At 37.6% G+C, this 17,687-nt stretch overlaps 1 protein-coding gene across 1 annotated transcript in view; it reads right to left on the bottom strand.

The window, feature by feature from the left end:
• Positions 1–1,900: 1,900 nt before the first annotated feature.
• Positions 1,901–17,687, bottom strand: part of LOC120747513 (phospholipid-transporting ATPase ID-like) — a 42,807-nt gene continuing 27,020 nt past the window's right edge. The window contains exons 7-28 of the mRNA XM_040053445.1: positions 17,544–17,616; positions 17,376–17,446; positions 17,204–17,286; positions 14,356–14,514; positions 13,935–14,023; positions 13,591–13,784; positions 13,261–13,469; positions 13,125–13,168; positions 12,834–12,999; positions 12,046–12,234; positions 11,801–11,916; positions 11,526–11,690; positions 10,679–10,790; positions 10,292–10,397; positions 8,160–8,310; positions 7,708–7,891; positions 7,361–7,584; positions 6,813–6,896; positions 6,436–6,681; positions 2,715–2,853; positions 2,445–2,575; positions 1,901–2,258 (exon numbers count right to left, since the gene is read on the bottom strand). Of these exons, the coding sequence (XP_039909379.1) occupies positions 2,010–2,258; positions 2,445–2,575; positions 2,715–2,853; positions 6,436–6,681; positions 6,813–6,896; positions 7,361–7,584; positions 7,708–7,891; positions 8,160–8,310; positions 10,292–10,397; positions 10,679–10,790; positions 11,526–11,690; positions 11,801–11,916; positions 12,046–12,234; positions 12,834–12,999; positions 13,125–13,168; positions 13,261–13,469; positions 13,591–13,784; positions 13,935–14,023; positions 14,356–14,514; positions 17,204–17,286; positions 17,376–17,446; positions 17,544–17,616 (3,184 nt within the window). The 3' untranslated portion in view covers positions 1,901–2,009. The remainder of the gene's footprint in view (positions 2,259–2,444; positions 2,576–2,714; positions 2,854–6,435; positions 6,682–6,812; positions 6,897–7,360; positions 7,585–7,707; positions 7,892–8,159; positions 8,311–10,291; positions 10,398–10,678; positions 10,791–11,525; positions 11,691–11,800; positions 11,917–12,045; positions 12,235–12,833; positions 13,000–13,124; positions 13,169–13,260; positions 13,470–13,590; positions 13,785–13,934; positions 14,024–14,355; positions 14,515–17,203; positions 17,287–17,375; positions 17,447–17,543; positions 17,617–17,687) is intronic.

A 17,687-nucleotide genomic window follows, 5' to 3' on the forward strand; every position in this document is an offset into this window, starting at 1 on the left:
GCTCGTTTAATCATGGCGTGTTTTCGCAACCCGTTCTCACTCCCAAAGCGTAACATTTTACGCTAGGTGACAAATCATCACCATATTACGTTTTCGGCTACCCACCACGTTCCTAAATGACGACCTCGGAAAAAGGAAATATGAGAACCGTCTGGACTGAACCTACACATGTTCGCTCTTTTTCTTCGCTTCGCTTAGAAACACGCTATTTAACATCATTAAAGTCCTGGTTAAGGTCAGGAATAAGGTTATGGTCAGGGCTAGGGATAAGGTTAGGTTTAGGGCTGGAATACAGGGCTGGAACGTCTACTACCGCGGGAGCGTCATTGCACTGGATTCCAGCCATAACCCGCCGCGTACCATAAGAACGCCGAAGGTCTCCTTTCGCGTTCCTCAGGAACGCCGCGGGACGTGACAAAACGTCGACATGTTACGCCTCGGGAGTGAGAACGCTCTGGTTTTCGTTGTGTTTGGTGGTTGTAGAAATGGTTTACATGACATTTTAGCTGAGATTCAGAGGTTTCTGTGGATACCACACATGTCTGGACTTTTATTTCTCACCCCGTGTTATAACCGATTAAACGTGATCTCTTTTTTGCCCCGGTACCGGGGGCGTGGGGCTTAAGTGGTTAAACCTGTTTAAATTTTAGGGGTTTTTTTGGGTTTTTTTTATTTATTTTATTTTTATAACGACTCAGCATTTTACATAAAAACTTATTCACACATTGTAAGACACCATTAGTTTTTATGCTGACTCTGGAAACCAAGGTTATTATCGTTAACGAAAACTAACGAAATAACGAAAACTAGAAGTGAAAAAACATTTTCGTTAACGGAAATAAAAATAAAAACAAAAAAAGGAAAACTAACTAAAACTGTAATGAGTGTTCACAAAATTAACTAAAATTAACTGAATTTATAGCAAAAATGTGTTTAGTTTTCATTGATGTGTGCGTGTCATACAATAGTCAAGGGTGAAAATGAAGTTTAGTTTCCAGATTCTTTTCTTGCTGTCTAATTATGCCGGCAGGTGGCAGTACGTTAGTCGAGTCGTCTGTGTTGCTGCTCCGTCCACGCGCAGAATCATGTCAGGAAAAGTCGGGAGAAAGCACCAGAGTCCAATTTGGGATTACTTTGAATATGACTGTGTTTTGGATAAAGCAAGTGTCTTGTAGTGGAAAGAGACAAATTATGAGGGACATTTCTAAAGGGAAAAAAATCCCACAAACCTTAAAGTGCACTTGAAAAGCTCACACAAGAAGGCTAACCTAGCTTACCTTGAGAAGGTAAGGGAGCACACTCAACCCTCATCCCCAGAAACAGACGCTAATTCCAGACAAGGCAGCGTGATGCATCCCGAAACAACAGGACGGGGATATCTACATAACTGTGTGAGTCAATTGCCTTCAAAAAGTTTATCAATTCACTTGAACCAAAATTATGAACACCTGGTGTCTCATTGGGGCCAAGATATACATTTTATAGTTGCCTGGTATCAATGGTTGTTCATCTGCATTTATTTATTTATTTATTTATTTATTTAAAGAATGTGAGTTGTCTATCTCTGCGTGTTAGCCCTGCGACAGACAGGCGACCTGTCCAGGGTGCAGGGTATGGTAGCTGGAATAGCAACATACCCAAGGATAAGCAGAAGAGAATGACTGATATGATGAAACTGGGATTTTGTTACACTTAATTATTGCAAACACAACTAAAACTATAACTGAAACTAATCAAAACTAAACTGAAACTAAGGATTTTCAAAAAAATAAAAACTAAACTAAACTAGCAAACAATTGGTAAAAACTAATTAAAACTGATATAAAATTGAAAATCTGAAGTCAAAACTAAATAAAAATAAAAACTAATGAAAATTGCAAAACTATTAAAACCCTGCTGGAAACCACCATATATTTTAAATTTACCCTCATTTGTTTGTCTTCAGTGTCAGGTTGGCTTGAAAATTATGAAGTTATGTCTGTAGTCTTTCAGTATCTGTGTGTACCAGGCTAAGGACTCTGTGGCTCCTCAGCAATAGTGCGGTAGTGCTGTGGCTCATTTTGAAATATGGAAGAGTCTGTCTGGGTGAACAGAGCTGTCATCTTTAGGGGGCGCTTTATCAGGAATTTTCTAGATGTTACCAGATCACCGTAGCCCTGGGAGTGAGAGAAGGCGTAGCCTGACCGAGTACTACGCCTTCTCAGTAGACGACGAGGTGCAGGTGCAGTCAACTCCTCTGTACGCATCTTATACCTCACCTAGAAAAAAGAAATATGGGCTTGTTTTGTTTGGGGTTTTTTTATGCAAACTTTTTTTACTATGGATACATTGATTCAAACTCAGTTAAATTACATGCTACTTTATAGTGCACAAGGTGCATAGAAGACAAGAAAGTCTTAGATGCTTTATGTGTTCAGTTTAGTTTTTTCTTTTCTTTTTTTTACCTTGTCATTAATGGTAGGACAAAGCTGCATAAAAATGAAGCGGAAAGCTACAACAGGCAGGATACAGAGGAGGAACGTCAGGAATATGGTGAGCCACACATTAGGCTGGTTCAAAGTGTTTCTTGCTGCGCCTAAAATCCAAAAAGGACACAATCACATGAGTCACATACTCAGGTCTTCTTTAAAGTACCAAAATTTTAGAATAGAAAAAAACTTCAAAAAAGTTAACATTAAAGTGGCCTCCATACTAAATGCAGTAAATGTACTTACCAAATAAGGGGAAAGAAGACGGGAAGACATAAAACATGCCATTGCTGTACATAGTGACTGAGATGGCAAAGTAGCCTATCGTGCTGAACCACACAAAAAAATGGTTCACTGCTGTCCAGCAATAGGTGTCAAGAGACAGCTGAAAAGTGGAAGAGTATTGTTATTATTATTATTACTACTACTACTACTACTACTACTACTACTACTGTAGTAGTACTGTACTATTACTACATTATTGTTAGTGTCCTGGTGCACAATTAAAATGACTGGCTGAGATGGAATGGAAGTCTATCTGTTACAACAGACTAATATACTGCATAAGTATGGGGCGCCGTTTGTAAAGTGAAACATGCTGAAATTAACAGCAACATTTTTCCACATTTAGCTCAAAACCTTACAAAAGCATGTTTTTTTCGAGTCATTTTTTACAACATTTAGTAAAATATTTGTAACTTTTCATCAAATGTTAAATATTAAATCTAAATGTTAAATATTAAATCTAAATATTATATTTAAATATAAATGTTAAATATTAAATCTAAATATTATATTTAAATCTAAATGTTAAATGTTAAATCTAAATGTTAAATGTTAAATCTAAATGTTTAGGCTAACATGCAAATTTATTGTACGGATCAACGGAAATACCAAAATAAAAGCTTCCGAAAACCTCCGGTGCAAAATTGTGTCTGCTCTCCCCCTCACTTCTCCCCGCCATGTGCTACTTCACTTCTTGCCTACGACCATGTCCAGCGATTTTGCTGGACATGTGCTGCAGTGATTGTGAAGTGGAGACTGCAGCTGCTAAGAGTGCACTACTGCTGAACCTTTGGATGGCTGACAAAATGGATCTTCCGATGTTTTCAGCTAAATCGCTGGACGTGCTTTCTCATGGTCCGCGCCGGGTTATGGCTGAATTCCAGTGGAATGACGGTCCCGCCGTAATAGACGTTCCAGCTATGTGTTCCAGCCCTAAACCTAACCTTATCCCTAACCATAGTGTTTTCCAAAGCGATTTTTAGAAAATGAACGAACATGTGTAGATTGAGTCCAAACGGTTCTCATGTGCTCTCCTTTTTCCGATGCCGTAATTTAGGAACGTGTTGGGTACCCGAAAGCATAAAATGTTGACAATTTGTCACCTAGCGTAAAATATTACGCTTAGGGAGTGAGAACGTGTCTGACCACTACCGGCACACTTTTGCACCGGAGGTTTTCGGAAAGCTTTTATTTTGGTATTTCCACTGATCCGTGCAATAAATTTGCATGTTAGCCTAAACATTTAGATTTAACATTTAAGATTTAGATTTAAATATAATATTTAGATTTAACATTTAGCATTTAGATTTAAATATAATATATAGATTTAACATTTAACATTTAGATTTAGATTTAAATATAATATTTAGATTTAACATTTAGATTTAAATATAATATTTAGATTTAACATTTAGATTTAACATTTAAAATTCTGTTTTAAATATGAAAAGTTACAAATATTTTACTAAATGTTGTAAAAAAGGACTTGTTTTGAGCTAAATGTGGAAAAATGTTGCCATTAATTTCAGCATGTTTCACTTTACGAACGGCGCCCCATACAGAAGTGCCCACTTTGTGGCTTTCTTGTCGGAAGTCATTAACAAAGAAAAAAAAAAACAGTGGCCATCAGGGTAGACTGGTGAGCAATAAGCAAGCAAATAATGCAAAAAAATAGAGATTTTTTAAATGGGAAACTGTTCTTGAAGTACACTGAGAGAGAGAACTGTGCAGGAAGTGTGATTTTATCATAGTGGAAGCAAAACAGCAAAAGTAAGACGGAATTCATGATGATGTTTATGGGAAGCGAAATGTGAAACTTAGTTTTGATCTTGTTTTGCTGCTGGGTTAGTTCATTTTGGTTGGAGAGTGATGAAACCTGCAGCATCTGAATCTAGCGCAAAAAAAGACATAAACACAAAGTGCGGACCCGACGCATCAGAATCTGAGCTATCGGCTGTCACCTCCAACTGCGTGTCCACGTACGTGCTGTTGGGTAAGAAAGCCACATCTCACTGATTCTGATGAGTCGGTTCTCCACTTTGCGTTTACGTCCTTTTGTTTACCTGCTCTCATTTACTGTTTTAGCTGTTTGGTGGTTGGTGAAATACTTTTGTGAAGTTTAACCTGCGATTCTGGCATTTCTGGAAAAATACATTTATGTTTAAAAATCGATTCAGGATTTTAATGAATCGATATTGCTTTATTTAAGCTAAAATTGATTGTAATTGGAAAATCAATTATTGAAACCCACCCCTAGTTAGTACCAGCTGAGGATTGTTTAGTACTGATGCTGACCATGTCCATCTCTGTATTACCGCAGTACTCCCATCTTCTGATGGCTTCTTCAAGCAGGATAGAGCACCATGTCAAAACTCAAATCATCTCAATTTGGTTCTTTGAACATGATAGTGACTTCACTATACTCTACAATCGCCAGATCTCAATCCAACATGGCCCTTTTTGGAATGTGGTGCAATGAGAGAATTGCATTATGGATGTGCAGCTGACAAATATGCAGCAAATGTGTAATGTTGTCATGTCAATATGGACCTACATCTCTGAGGAATGTTTCCAGCACCTTGTTGAATCTTTGCCATAACGATTAAAAGCAGTTCTGCAGTGAAAAAGGGGTCCAAACTAATTGTAACAATGTGCACATAATGAAGTGTCCAGCAAGGGTGCATGAATTTATGATATAGAAGTCTATAAATCAAGCTGCCAAATGCAATATTTTCTCAAGCACTGCAGTTTACTAACATAAAAGAAAGAAAATAAGGTATAAATAGTTCTGTGATTCTCTATGTTCTAAGAGATTTATTAGACCACAAAACAATGTGCATTTTATATTTCTCATTGTTTTTTCCATACTTTAGTTACTGTGTTGAAGTTTGGGGGAATACATATGAGAATACTATAAAACCTATAAACTTATTACAGAAGAAAGTGATACGGATGATTCATAACGTTAGATATAGAGAACATACAAATAAATTATTTATAAAATCAAAATTATTAAAATTAGGAGATTTAGTGAAACTACGAACACTATTAATTATGTTTAAGGCTAAAAGTAATATTTTGCCTTCTAAGTTACAAAGAGTATTTTTAACGTGTTCGGGGGGAGAAGACAGCAGAAGGAAATTTTATTTTAAGCATCGGCTAGCTAGGACAACACAAAGATTAATGAGTCCAACGGTTAGGGGTATACAACTGTGGAACTCTCTTCATTAAAATTTAAAGAGTTGTATAAATTTACATTGTTTTAAAAAGTGTTACATGTCTAAAACGATAACTCAATATGAAGAATGTGAATGAAATTGGAGTTAATTGAATAAGGATCCATTATTTTTTGTTTCATTTATTTTATTTACTTATCTTTTCTCCTTGTTACTATGTGGAGTGGTATATTCTGATTGTAAATTGTTGTTTGGTTTGCGTTAGGACTGGAAATAAGTGTTAATGTTAGTTTGCTCCTTGACTTTTGGTGACCACTTGCAATATAAGTTGGAATGTAGATAGGGGGCAGGGTTTAATAAGAATATATTCTTCTGCCTGCTCCTTTTCACACGTGGTTGCAGTGCTTTACTGACAGAAAGTGTAGTTGGTTTGTTTGAAAGAACTAACTGTGGAAAATGTTGACCAAGTGTGAAATAAATAAATAAATGAAATGAAATCTTCTCACCTGTGTGTGCACCACAATAAGCAGACAGGTCTGTAGCAGGAAAGCAAAAGATGGATGGCTCACAATGTCTTTTCCATCATTTCTGACTGCATCATTCATGGAAGCCCATGGGATAAAGAAGATGATTAAGGAGCAATAGCAGCCATGAATCAGATAGCTCACAAAAGCTTTCTTATTGAAGTATTGGTTCTTTTGGCCTGGAGCGTAGAGCTCTGGATGCTGTAAACTCCAACGGTCATTTACATCCTGCACAAAACAAGGTTTAGTGAAAGAGATGAGAAAGCTCAGTGGACACAGAGACCTGAGTATGAGATAGATAAGATAATCTGGTTTATGTAAGTCAACCAAAAACTGATAGTTACTTGTAATCTACATACCTGGTCAAACAGACACATGCCAAGGACTGGAAGAGCTGTGTAAACGATGTTGTAGAAGGTGATGAACCAGTCCTCATACACAGTCTGTGAAAAACCATGAAGACCATTTAAGCACAACATTAAGAAAGGTGAATGTGATGCAATTCTCTCATTGAGATTGTTAAATGGCCTGCATTTGTATAGCGCTTTACTCAGTCCCTAATCCACCCTAAGTGGATGACTGAATGCTTTACACTACATTCAGTCATCCACCCATTCACACACTGGCAATAGCAAGCTACGTTGTAGCCACAGTTGCCCTGGGGAGCACTGACAGAGGCAAGGCTGCCGGACACTGGCGCCACCGGGCCTTCTGACCACCACGTGGGGTTAGTATCTTGCCCAAGGATAATTGGCATGCAGCCAAGAGGCAGCCTGGGATCAAACCACCGACCTTCTGATTAGTGGCTGACCTGCTCTGCCACCTGAGCTACAGCCACCCATTTTATGTCCCATTACAAAAGCTACTTAAATTACATTATAGTATAGTTACAATACATATATCTCACCTGTGCAGAAAAACCACAAAAGAAGGCGTACCAGAATTGGACAAGCGTAAAAGTGAAGTTCTTGTAAAAGAAATATCCAAGGAACTTGCACATGCGGATGTAGGACCAGCGGCCATGCACCAGCAGGAGGCGCTGAAGGTAACGGAACTGGGCAAAGGAATAGTCGCTGGACAGCACTGCCTGCATGCCTTCCTGCCCACTGATACCTACACCAATATGAGCAACTGGCAGACAGAAAAGGAAGCAAATAAAATACACAATAAAATACACAATATCAGCTATATATTTCCCAGCTGGATAGTTGTAATGAAAATACAGCTCTGTATATTGGTGACTTCACAGGTTACCCTTTATCATGCTGACATCATTGGCTCCATCCCCAATGGCAAGAGTGACAGCCTGCTTGTATTTCTTGACCAGCTGAACCACTTGGGCCTTCTGCAAAGGAGTGACCCTGCAGCAAATCACTGTCTGACACATGCATGCTGTCCTCAGCAGCTCCAACCTCAAGTTCTTCTCCAGTGCAAAAGCCTGATGATGAAGGAAAGAATTGATTGGAGTTAGGTCATCTGTCAAGACTCTGTAGTGCAACCTTAAAACCTCAAGAGAATTCCATTCATTTCTACATTCATCTCTAAGTTTAAGAAACATAAGAGAATCAGGCTTTAAAAAAACAATATGTACTTTCTGATCACACAGTGTGACCTCTACTGTTGAAGCTACATAAACAAAATAAACTAAACTAAACAGGTCAACTTGCAGAGGTTTTTCAGTGGTTGCTGAAAACAAGCCTTCTTACCAGACTGTGCCCATTTATTATTAGTCCATAATCTCCATCCACCTTCTCATCCTGCACAGTCTCTGTCTTTTTCAGCCAAAACATGCCTTCTCGAGATTTAATCACAGTTTGCTCCTCTGCTGCTTCAGGACACATTTTTCTTCGTGCATTCCTGAAAATATGACAGAGAACATGACCTGATTTGTTATTTGTTATTATTTTGGGTTTTTTTCCTCTATTCAAGTATGTACACTGGTGAACATGGCTGTGGCTTGACTGTATGTTAATAATCCATCCACCATTAATTTTCTGCCACAGTCTAACTGGACAAGACCTCCCTGGCCAACAGAGATGGGCAGTAACAAGTTACTTGTAAAGAGTAAAGTAAGGGATTACTATTGCAAAAACGGTAATTAGATTACCGTTACTTTTCCGTAGGAACGCTGCGTTACTGCGTTACTAAAACCATGATTTTTTTGCGAGAATGTCTCACGACAGTGACGTAAGCGAGTCCGACGTTCGTGACAACAGCTGTGTGCAGATCAACAATGGATAATATATCGAGTGCGGGAGAGAGTATGAGCGTGCAGCGTTTAAAGCGTGGAAGTACTGACCTTACTTTGAGTTTGATTCCATAAAAAGTGACAAAAACATTAGTGTCCGTTGTGCATGGGAAGGAAACTGCTTTTTACAGCGAAGAAAAACCCCTAAACTTCCAAGCAAGCACCGAGTGCGCTCCCACGTAATGGGAAACTCACAGAGAAACTGGCGGATTCTTCCACTGACCCCTGCACACCTGCACCAGGGTAAACCTCCACCTACGCCACTTCTGCTTTACAGGTGAAAATAGAGCAAAAGGACCGCTAGTCTTTGATCTTATTTATTTTCTGCTGTGTTTTACTTGCATCTATTTGAAAAAGTGAGTGTAAACACAAAAAATATTTTATTTCATGTGCTGGAATGTGTAGAAAATAGGTCTAAATATTAAACAAATTTCTTCCAGTCAGAGAATGTTGCATATAATTAAATTTTTGCTTGATGCATAAAGTTAAAAGATTAAAATTAATAAAACAAGTTTTAAAAAGGGACCTTTCCATTTGATTACATTTTGTATGATGGATTATGTAGAAAAAGTAGAATTGGGCTGAAAGATCTATTGCTTTATCACCTATTCAGGTTGTAAATCGTGTTGTTAAAAAGTAACTAAGTAACTAAGTAATTAATTACTTTTGAAAATAAGTAATCAGTAAAGTAACGGGATTACTTTTTTGGGGAAGTAATCAGTAATTAGTTACTGATTACCTTTTTCAAGTAATTTGACCAACACTGCTGGCCAATAAAGGGGACACTGAGGCATTCCTCTGCCAACTGAGATAAGTTAGTTTTCCAACATGTTCTGCATCTGCTCCAAGGCACCCTAGATTTAGACATCCTAAGATGTCTGAATCCTAAGATGTCTGAATCAGGTCAACTGGCTTGTTTTGATGCGGCTGAGAAGTGGCTCCACTCTCTATCCCTCCTCATGCTATCTCTAAGGTAATGCGTAAAAAATAACATGTCCGGCTAATACAGCGGTAGTCAAATGCCACTTAGGAAGACATTAGCTTGTGAGGTTACAGGTTACAATTAATCATACAAATGCTTGGGAAGATTAAAATGTCAGATTAATGATTTTTATAGATTTTTTTCTTGTGATAGAATTAGCTTATGGCTATGATAAACTGGCTAGTTTAATATTAGTTTTTCATTTACAGTAGGTTTTTCATTCAGTTGTGGTAGAATTAGCTTATGATAGCAAGTTATGAAATCTGGCAGCAACAGTTGTTAATTTGTCTTATAAAATCTATGGTCACTAGTAGGAAATATAAAGTCTGATTTCATTTTAATAAAAACAAGGATCTGTTGTTTTAGAACTGCAATAACTACCTATTTCTTTTACAGCTGTAGAAAAGTAACTAAAGGGCAGGGTTTTGTATACAGGAAAAGGAATGCATGAAGGGTTGAATTTGTGATGAATGAGTTATTGGTCATGTTTTTCCAGTATTTTTTTAAGTTTATTGAAGTTCATAGTGACAAATTATCTCACTGATTCATATGCTGAAACAGCTTCCGATTGGCAGAATACAATCATCATCTGGTTTTAACTGACTCACTGTAGCTCCTCTTTGACGCCTTCAGCAGTGTTGGCTGAGACAACAAAGACGTCCTTCATCTCCTCTCTTAGCATGTTACAGGAATAGCCAATGTTCTCTGCTGTCTCTGTGAAGAAGACAAAAGAATAATTCTCAATCACCTAGGTGCTAGAAATCTTTAAAGTCAATCTTGCAGCAAACAAAAGCTGGAACGACTCTCAGAGCATTTGTCGATATGTATATTAGATCTATGACTTGAAACCATGGAAACCCATCAACCAAAACTGTTGATGCTCTGAGATTGTGCGTAGATTAATGAGGGCAGGAACATAAAAATGTATTACACATCATAATGCAGTCTTTATCCACTTTGAAATGTATAGTTTAAAAAGAAAAAGTTCCACCGACCTTGCTTATCTCCAGTTAACACCCATATTTTGATGTCCGCTTTAGCCAGTTGCTCAATGGTCTCTGGCACACCGTCTTGCAACTTGTCCTCTACAGCTGTCGCTCCCAACAGCTAAAGCCACACATGCAGCTATGATTTAAACTGATGTTAAATAAAGCAAAGCAATGAAGCCATCCTATACCTTTATCACAAATTATGCTGGTTTCACTGTAACATTAGTGTACAATATAAACCAGGGGTGTCAAATATAAAGGCCTGGGTGCCCGAACTGGCCTGGCATAGACTCTAACCTGACCTGCTGGACAGCTTTGGAAAATGTGAAGAATGGAATTAATTTTGGACTTTCACTTGTATTTTCATAGGTTTTTGCAGCTTTTCCTACTGATAAAGACCTCCCCCATGGCCATATGCATACTACACCAAGTAAATTAATCAATAGGTAAACAATTAAATGTTAGAACAATTCCTCTGAATTAACAAAACCTTTCTATTTTATAATTACAGGACAGTCTGGTTAATGAACTTTTCTGTAACTTTACATATTTACTTCTTACAATTTAAGCCTAAAGAGTCATTCTTTCATTTAATACAGAAGCATTTCTCATCATATGAGAAAATCTGAGACGTACTGTTGAAATTGCACTTCGTTTTCTTATTGGAAGATATCTCAGGGATTAAATGTGTAGTAAAACACTGACAGGGGACAATCTGAATTTCACATGAAATTAGGCTATATTGTGGGCCGTAATGTAAAATGAGTTTCATATCCCCGGTATAAAGTATAACTACCAATAGATAATCAAGCAGCAAATTCGTATTGACAAAGTTTTCAGCACGTGTACTAACCATCATATCTTTCTCTATCTCTTCATAAAGTTCATCAAGTTTTTCTTCACGTCCCTCCATGGCAACACTGGCCTCATGGTGGCGCTGTTTCCAATCTATCATGTAGTCCTCATTTAAGTCTTTGTAGGCCAGAGCAAGTGTACGGAGGCCATCACCTGCATACTCCTGTTTTTGTTTTGATAATTGAAAGAAGTCAGATGTTAAATTACGTTAATTATATTAAAATTTCATTGACTTTAGCTTCAAGCTACTTTTATATGCTTTGGATCACTCACATTGAGGTGGTTAGTGGTTACTTCCATCAGTTTGTTACAGGAGGGGTGCAGTCTTTCAAAGATCATGGTGTCTGCACCTTTGCAGTATAGAGTCAACTTCCCCTCTGGGCTGCGCACTGGAAGTGACAGGGAAAGTTACAAAGTTTGACGTAATGTCATGCAGAAATGAGAAATGTATTCTGAATATATGAAGTGTGGTCACTGAAGATAACGACACAAAAAAACCTATCACTACTTCCTCTCACCTATCACTGACATCCTCTTCCTCATATTATTAAAGTCCAGAACAGCCAGAAGTTCATAGATGGCTTGTCGGCCCATCTCTACGACTGTGATGGTTTCTGGTGTGCGTGATAGGAACACAAATCCAAAGTTTCTTGCAGCAGTTACCAGAGCGCCTTCATCAGGTGACTGAGCCTGATAATTGAGCTCTCCTACCAGGTAAAACAGAGATGACAGTTTTTGACAACTGATATATATTGTTACAATTTGGAAATTTTCATGGTGGAGCACATTATTACCTCTGTGTCTATGGATGGGGTTTGAGTACTGGCGCTGTACCGGTCCGTGAGTCATTTGGTACCGGGCCACGAGAGTGAGCCTCGGGTGTGAAATGTATGATTTTCAGGGTTTTTATCAGTTTTTAGCGTTATTTTGTTATCGTTTTTTTTTCCGTTAACTCTGTTTTCCTGGGTCTTTTCACGTGTGTTATGAATGAATCTTCTTTTTTTCGGTACCGGTACTAGTTTTATTTTGTTGTATTTATCCGCGACACCTTAAAGGCCGGTCCGTGAAAATATTGTCGTGGCGCAAAAACGGTTGGGGACCGCTGTTTTAGGGGACCCCTCACCCTCTTTCTTTTCCTCAGGCATATAAGGGTAAAATTTGAACATTTGCATGGTGGAGCACATTTCCATGTACCTGTATGTCTTTTATTGCACTGAATTTGGAGTTTTTAAATAGACTCCAAGAATTTTTTGAAATTCTCCTGAAATGTAAATGAAATGAAGATGTCTTTTAGGGGACCCCTCACCCTCTTTCTTTTCCTCGGGCATAACAGTGTGACACAGGGATAACAAGCGGAAGAACTCCTGAGTCTCAGGGTTTCCACTTCTCACCATCTCCACCAGACAGTGGTCATGAAAGCTGAACTTTGGATCAGCCAGATTGTTCCAGGAGAAGTCCACTCTCTCTGTCCTCTGCAGGAAAAACCAAAACAACAAAGTTGGATCAATACTTTCTTTAAATAATCATGCATTTTCCTCTCACCTCTGTAATTTAAACAAAGTTCACAAACAATGCAATGGATGTATTTTCCTCTCACCTCTGTAATTTCCACTCTTTGTCCAGAGAAATCATAGAGGTCCCCTGAATATATGATAAATGTACTGTAAAATCAGTTGTTCACCCAATGTGTTTCCATTTGCCTCACTAATTTTTACACAAGCACAGCTGCTCACCGTAAGCTTTTCCATTAATGGAGCACTTGTTGAAAGTCATGATGTTCTGTGTCAGAGTGCCAGTCTTGTCACTGAAGATGTATTTAATCTGGCCTAGCTCCTCACTGAGTGTGGTGGTTCTTGCCTGAGCTGGAGTATCATTCTTAGGATAGTACATCTTCCTGTCCCAATCTATGAAGAAGCTGTTTCCCAGACGAATGAACTCCACGCTAATAATGTAGCACAAATTGGTAAAATTTCAAAATGTGATACATATTAGCACAAGTCTCAAATGTTCAAACCAACTTTGGTTGTTTTTTGGTTTCATCATTTTTCTGTGCTGAAACTTACCTGACATAAAGTGAACTGGGTATCACTGTGTTAAGGACAATGACATAAGACCAGAAGATGAGGAATGATGAGAGAGGAGCATCAATGCCTGGTTCACGAGGAAGAAACACAGTGAACACAGAGCCCTCATTTGTTTCCCAGATTGCATTGCCAATGGTCAAAATGGAGCACATAGATGCCAGGAAACCAAAGATCTGATGGAATAAAAATATCAGACTTCTTGATTATTCAAACAATATTACTCTTGTCACTCAGGTGAAAAACAAATCACTGTCTTTAAGTTCTATATCTATAAGCTGAGACTTTGTGTGACTTTCTTTGTATTTGTGCTTGTGTAAACTCACACATAACACCAGAATATTCGTCAGGTGATCAATGCTTGTCCGTTTGAATATTGACTTTCCGCTGTTCTGCATCAGTTTAGTGTCAGGACCTGGAAAGATTCAATGTGATGTTGAGACACTGACAGTGATGCAGATACAGTTTTCAGTATGTTTCCAGACTGGTTAGCCTTAGAAGGAGAATGGCCTAAATGAAACACCACGAATATGTCATTACTGTGATATTGTTGTTTTAAGAACTTCACACTCTAGAATCTGTGGCAGATTATCTTCTGTATACCTTTGCAGATGTAACCACATCCCCTTCCTGCTCTAGTCTCTTATGTACAACTTCATACATCAGTATCAGAGTAAACAATAAAGGCTAGACCAAAAAAACATCACTCAAATTGCAAATTGTACACAGTTGCAGTGCACAGAGTACCTCCAAAGATGACCAGACCGAAGCACCACTCAGTGTTCCTGAGAGTACAGCCTCTGAGCAGCACTTTGTCGTTGTCCAAGGCATATCTTTCTCCGTTCAAAGTCATAGTCCCTTTGAACTTGTCTAGACGGTTATTGGGAGGTTCACATCGCACTTCACCTGAGAAACAGAAATCAGTGTCAGCAAATGATTCTGAACAACAGTTCACAGGATAGTTAGAGGACAGCTCGAAGCAGTCTGTGTAGTCTCCTCCGACCTCTGGTATCAACAAGGGATTTTCGCCTACAGAACGGCTGCTCACTGGATAGCTTCTCTTTTGTGGACCATTCTCTGGAAACCCTACAGATGTGGGTTAATCCCAGCAGGTCATCATTTTCTGAAATACTCAGACTAGCCAATCTGGCGCCAACAACGATGGAACATTCCAAATTCTTTAAATCAACTTTCTGGCACATTTTATACTCAGTTTGAATTCAAACAGGTCACTTTAATAATGTCCACATGCCAAAATGAAGTGGATTGCTGTCATCTGATTGACTGGTTAGATGTCTGTATTAATTAGCAGGTGAACAGGTGTACCTAACAAAGCAAACAAATAAACAATTAAATAAAACCCAAGATCCCATTGTTACATTAGTAGAAAAAGTCGTGCATGAGGAAATACAATCACTCAGTACAAACTTAAACAGTTCAAAGGTGAAATACTGCTCTATTGATTGATTGATTGATTGTTAATTTATTTCAAACATGTAAACAATATACAGGTACATTTAGTAAAGAAAATAAGAGAGAGAAAATACTATACAAAAGTCAATACATTTCAATATTGCTACCGTTCTGATTCATTTACGTGTTGAAAGGGAGTGGGAAGAAGAACACACTTATTTAATCCCACCCCTTTGCCATAAATTATCAGTTAATATTTAGTCAGCTTCCTTACTGATATAATCTATAATAAAAATAGTGAACAGATTGCTGATATAATATATACTATATACTATAATATGACATCATGATTTTTTTTAAATAGAGACATTCACTTAATTTCAATATTTTCCCTTTCTTTATAGTTCGAGAAGATCATATTTTTATAACTCTTTTTGAACTGTTTTATGTTTGGACATTGCTTTAATTCCATATTCACACTGTTCCACAGTTTCACTCAATGAACAGAAACACAAAAGCTTTATCTTGTAGTACGTACCTTCCCTGTTTTGAAGTTACAAAAACCCCTTAAATTATAACTTCCTTCTTTCAAAAAAAACATACTCTGAATATTACCTGGCAGTTTTTGCTTTGAATAGAATTTGTGCTGTTTTGAATTTCACTAGATTGGCAATTTTCAATATTTCAGACTGCAAAAATAGTGAGTTTGTATGTTCCCTATAACCTGCATTGTGGATGATTTGAATTGCTTTTTTTTTTGTTTTTGAAGAGTAAAAAGTGAATGTAATGTGGTTTTATAGTTGTTGCCCCAGACCTCTGCACAATAGCTTAAGTATGGTGAAACCAGTGAACAGTATAGAATATGAAGTGATGTTCTGTCTAACACCTGCTTTGCCTTGTTTAGTACTGCAATGCTTTGTGATACTTTGGAATGAATATATCTTACGTGAGCTCTCCAGTTAAGTTTTTCATCTATTATTACCCCCAGAAATTTATTTTCACTGACTCTTTCAATATCAGCACCATTTATTTGAATCTTAGCATTTGTATCTAAACTACTATTTCCAAATAACATCAGTTTAGATTTATTCAAATTTAACGATAATTTGTTTTTGTCAAGCCAGAACTTCACTTTACTTATTTCATTAGTCATATCCTCCAATAAATTCTGCAGATCATCACCAGAGCAAAAAATGTTTGTATCATCAGCAAAGAGAACCATTTTTAATACTTTGGACACTTTACAGATGTCGTTAATGTACAAGTTGAAGAATTTTGGACCCAAAACTGACCCTTGGGGTACACCACAAGCAATGTCCATACATAAGGAGCAACCACCATTTAATTTCACAAACTGCTTCCTGTCACCTAAATAACTCCGGACCCAATCTAAAACTACCCCTCAGACACCATAACGTTCCAGTTTTCTTATTAATATATCATGATCTATTGTGTCAAATGCCTTTGTCAAGTCTATGAATAACCCAGCCACATATTGCTTTTTGTCTATGGAATTTGTGATGTATTCTATTGACTCTAATAGTGCCGATGATGTTGATCTGCTTGATCTGAATCCGTACTGACTCTCAGTGAGTAGTTTATGTTTATCTATAAATTTTTCCAGTCGGTTGTTAAACAGTTTTTCAAGAATGAGAATTGAGGTAGTAAAGAGACCGGCCTGTAGTTTGTGAAATGGTGTTTGTTTCCAGATTTGTATAGAGGTATAACTTTTGCTATTTTCATTCTGTCTGGAAATTGACCAGTTTGAAATGATAAATTACAGATGTATGTAAACGGTTTTATAATAGCCTCAATTACTCTTTTAACCACTATCATATCGATATCATTACAATCCAAAGATTTCTGATTTTACATTTTTTGACAATCTCAAAAACTTAATTTCATCAACGGCTGTGAGAAACATAGAATATGGATTTCTGTCTATCAGTGTATCCGGTTTTTCTTGTGCTTTCCCAGGATCTATCCTAACAGAATTATTTTTTTGCATTTATGCATTTATTCATTATTTATTTTGGTACTTGCATTAATTCTTAACTCAGCCAAGGGCTATCAACCTAAAAAAAATCTTTGTTAGTTTTGGTCTCCTCTGACATTTCCCAATGACAGAACCAGGTTTCACTTTTGAAAATCAGACTGTGTGTTGTTTCATTGAGATTCTCACCATTAAAGGTGGCGAGTGCCTCAATGTTGTCTCCCAGCTCTCCAGTTACAGTCAGAGCCTGTTTTGCCTTCAGATTGGTTTCTCTGGGGGAGACCAGGGGAAATCCAAGACAGTGTCAGACATTAGTTGTCAACCTAGCATTTACACAAACACCACAGTACAGCACACTTACCCATCGAGTTCAGCTGCATCCACATAAACTAAATTAAGGGGCTCACTGCTAGACAGCAACAGAAGGTCTGCCTAAGAAATAAAAGCACTGAGTTTAGTTTGGAACTTACTTTTGAAATGAATTTCTTTCACTTGCTTCAAATCTTTACTATAGCCTCCCCAAACTTACTGTGACGAACTCATTATTCTCCAGTTTGACTATGTTCCCGACCTGAACATTCATCCATTTTTCATTTTTGAGTCTGTCAGGGAAGGGAACAAAGGCATACAACACAGAAATGAATCCAAAACGGCATAATTCTTCATACAAAAG

The sequence above is a fragment of the Simochromis diagramma genome, unplaced genomic scaffold (genome assembly GCF_900408965.1).
Source record: "Simochromis diagramma unplaced genomic scaffold, fSimDia1.1 OVJJ01000596.1, whole genome shotgun sequence".
Taxonomy (NCBI): Eukaryota; Metazoa; Chordata; class Actinopteri; order Cichliformes; family Cichlidae; genus Simochromis; species Simochromis diagramma.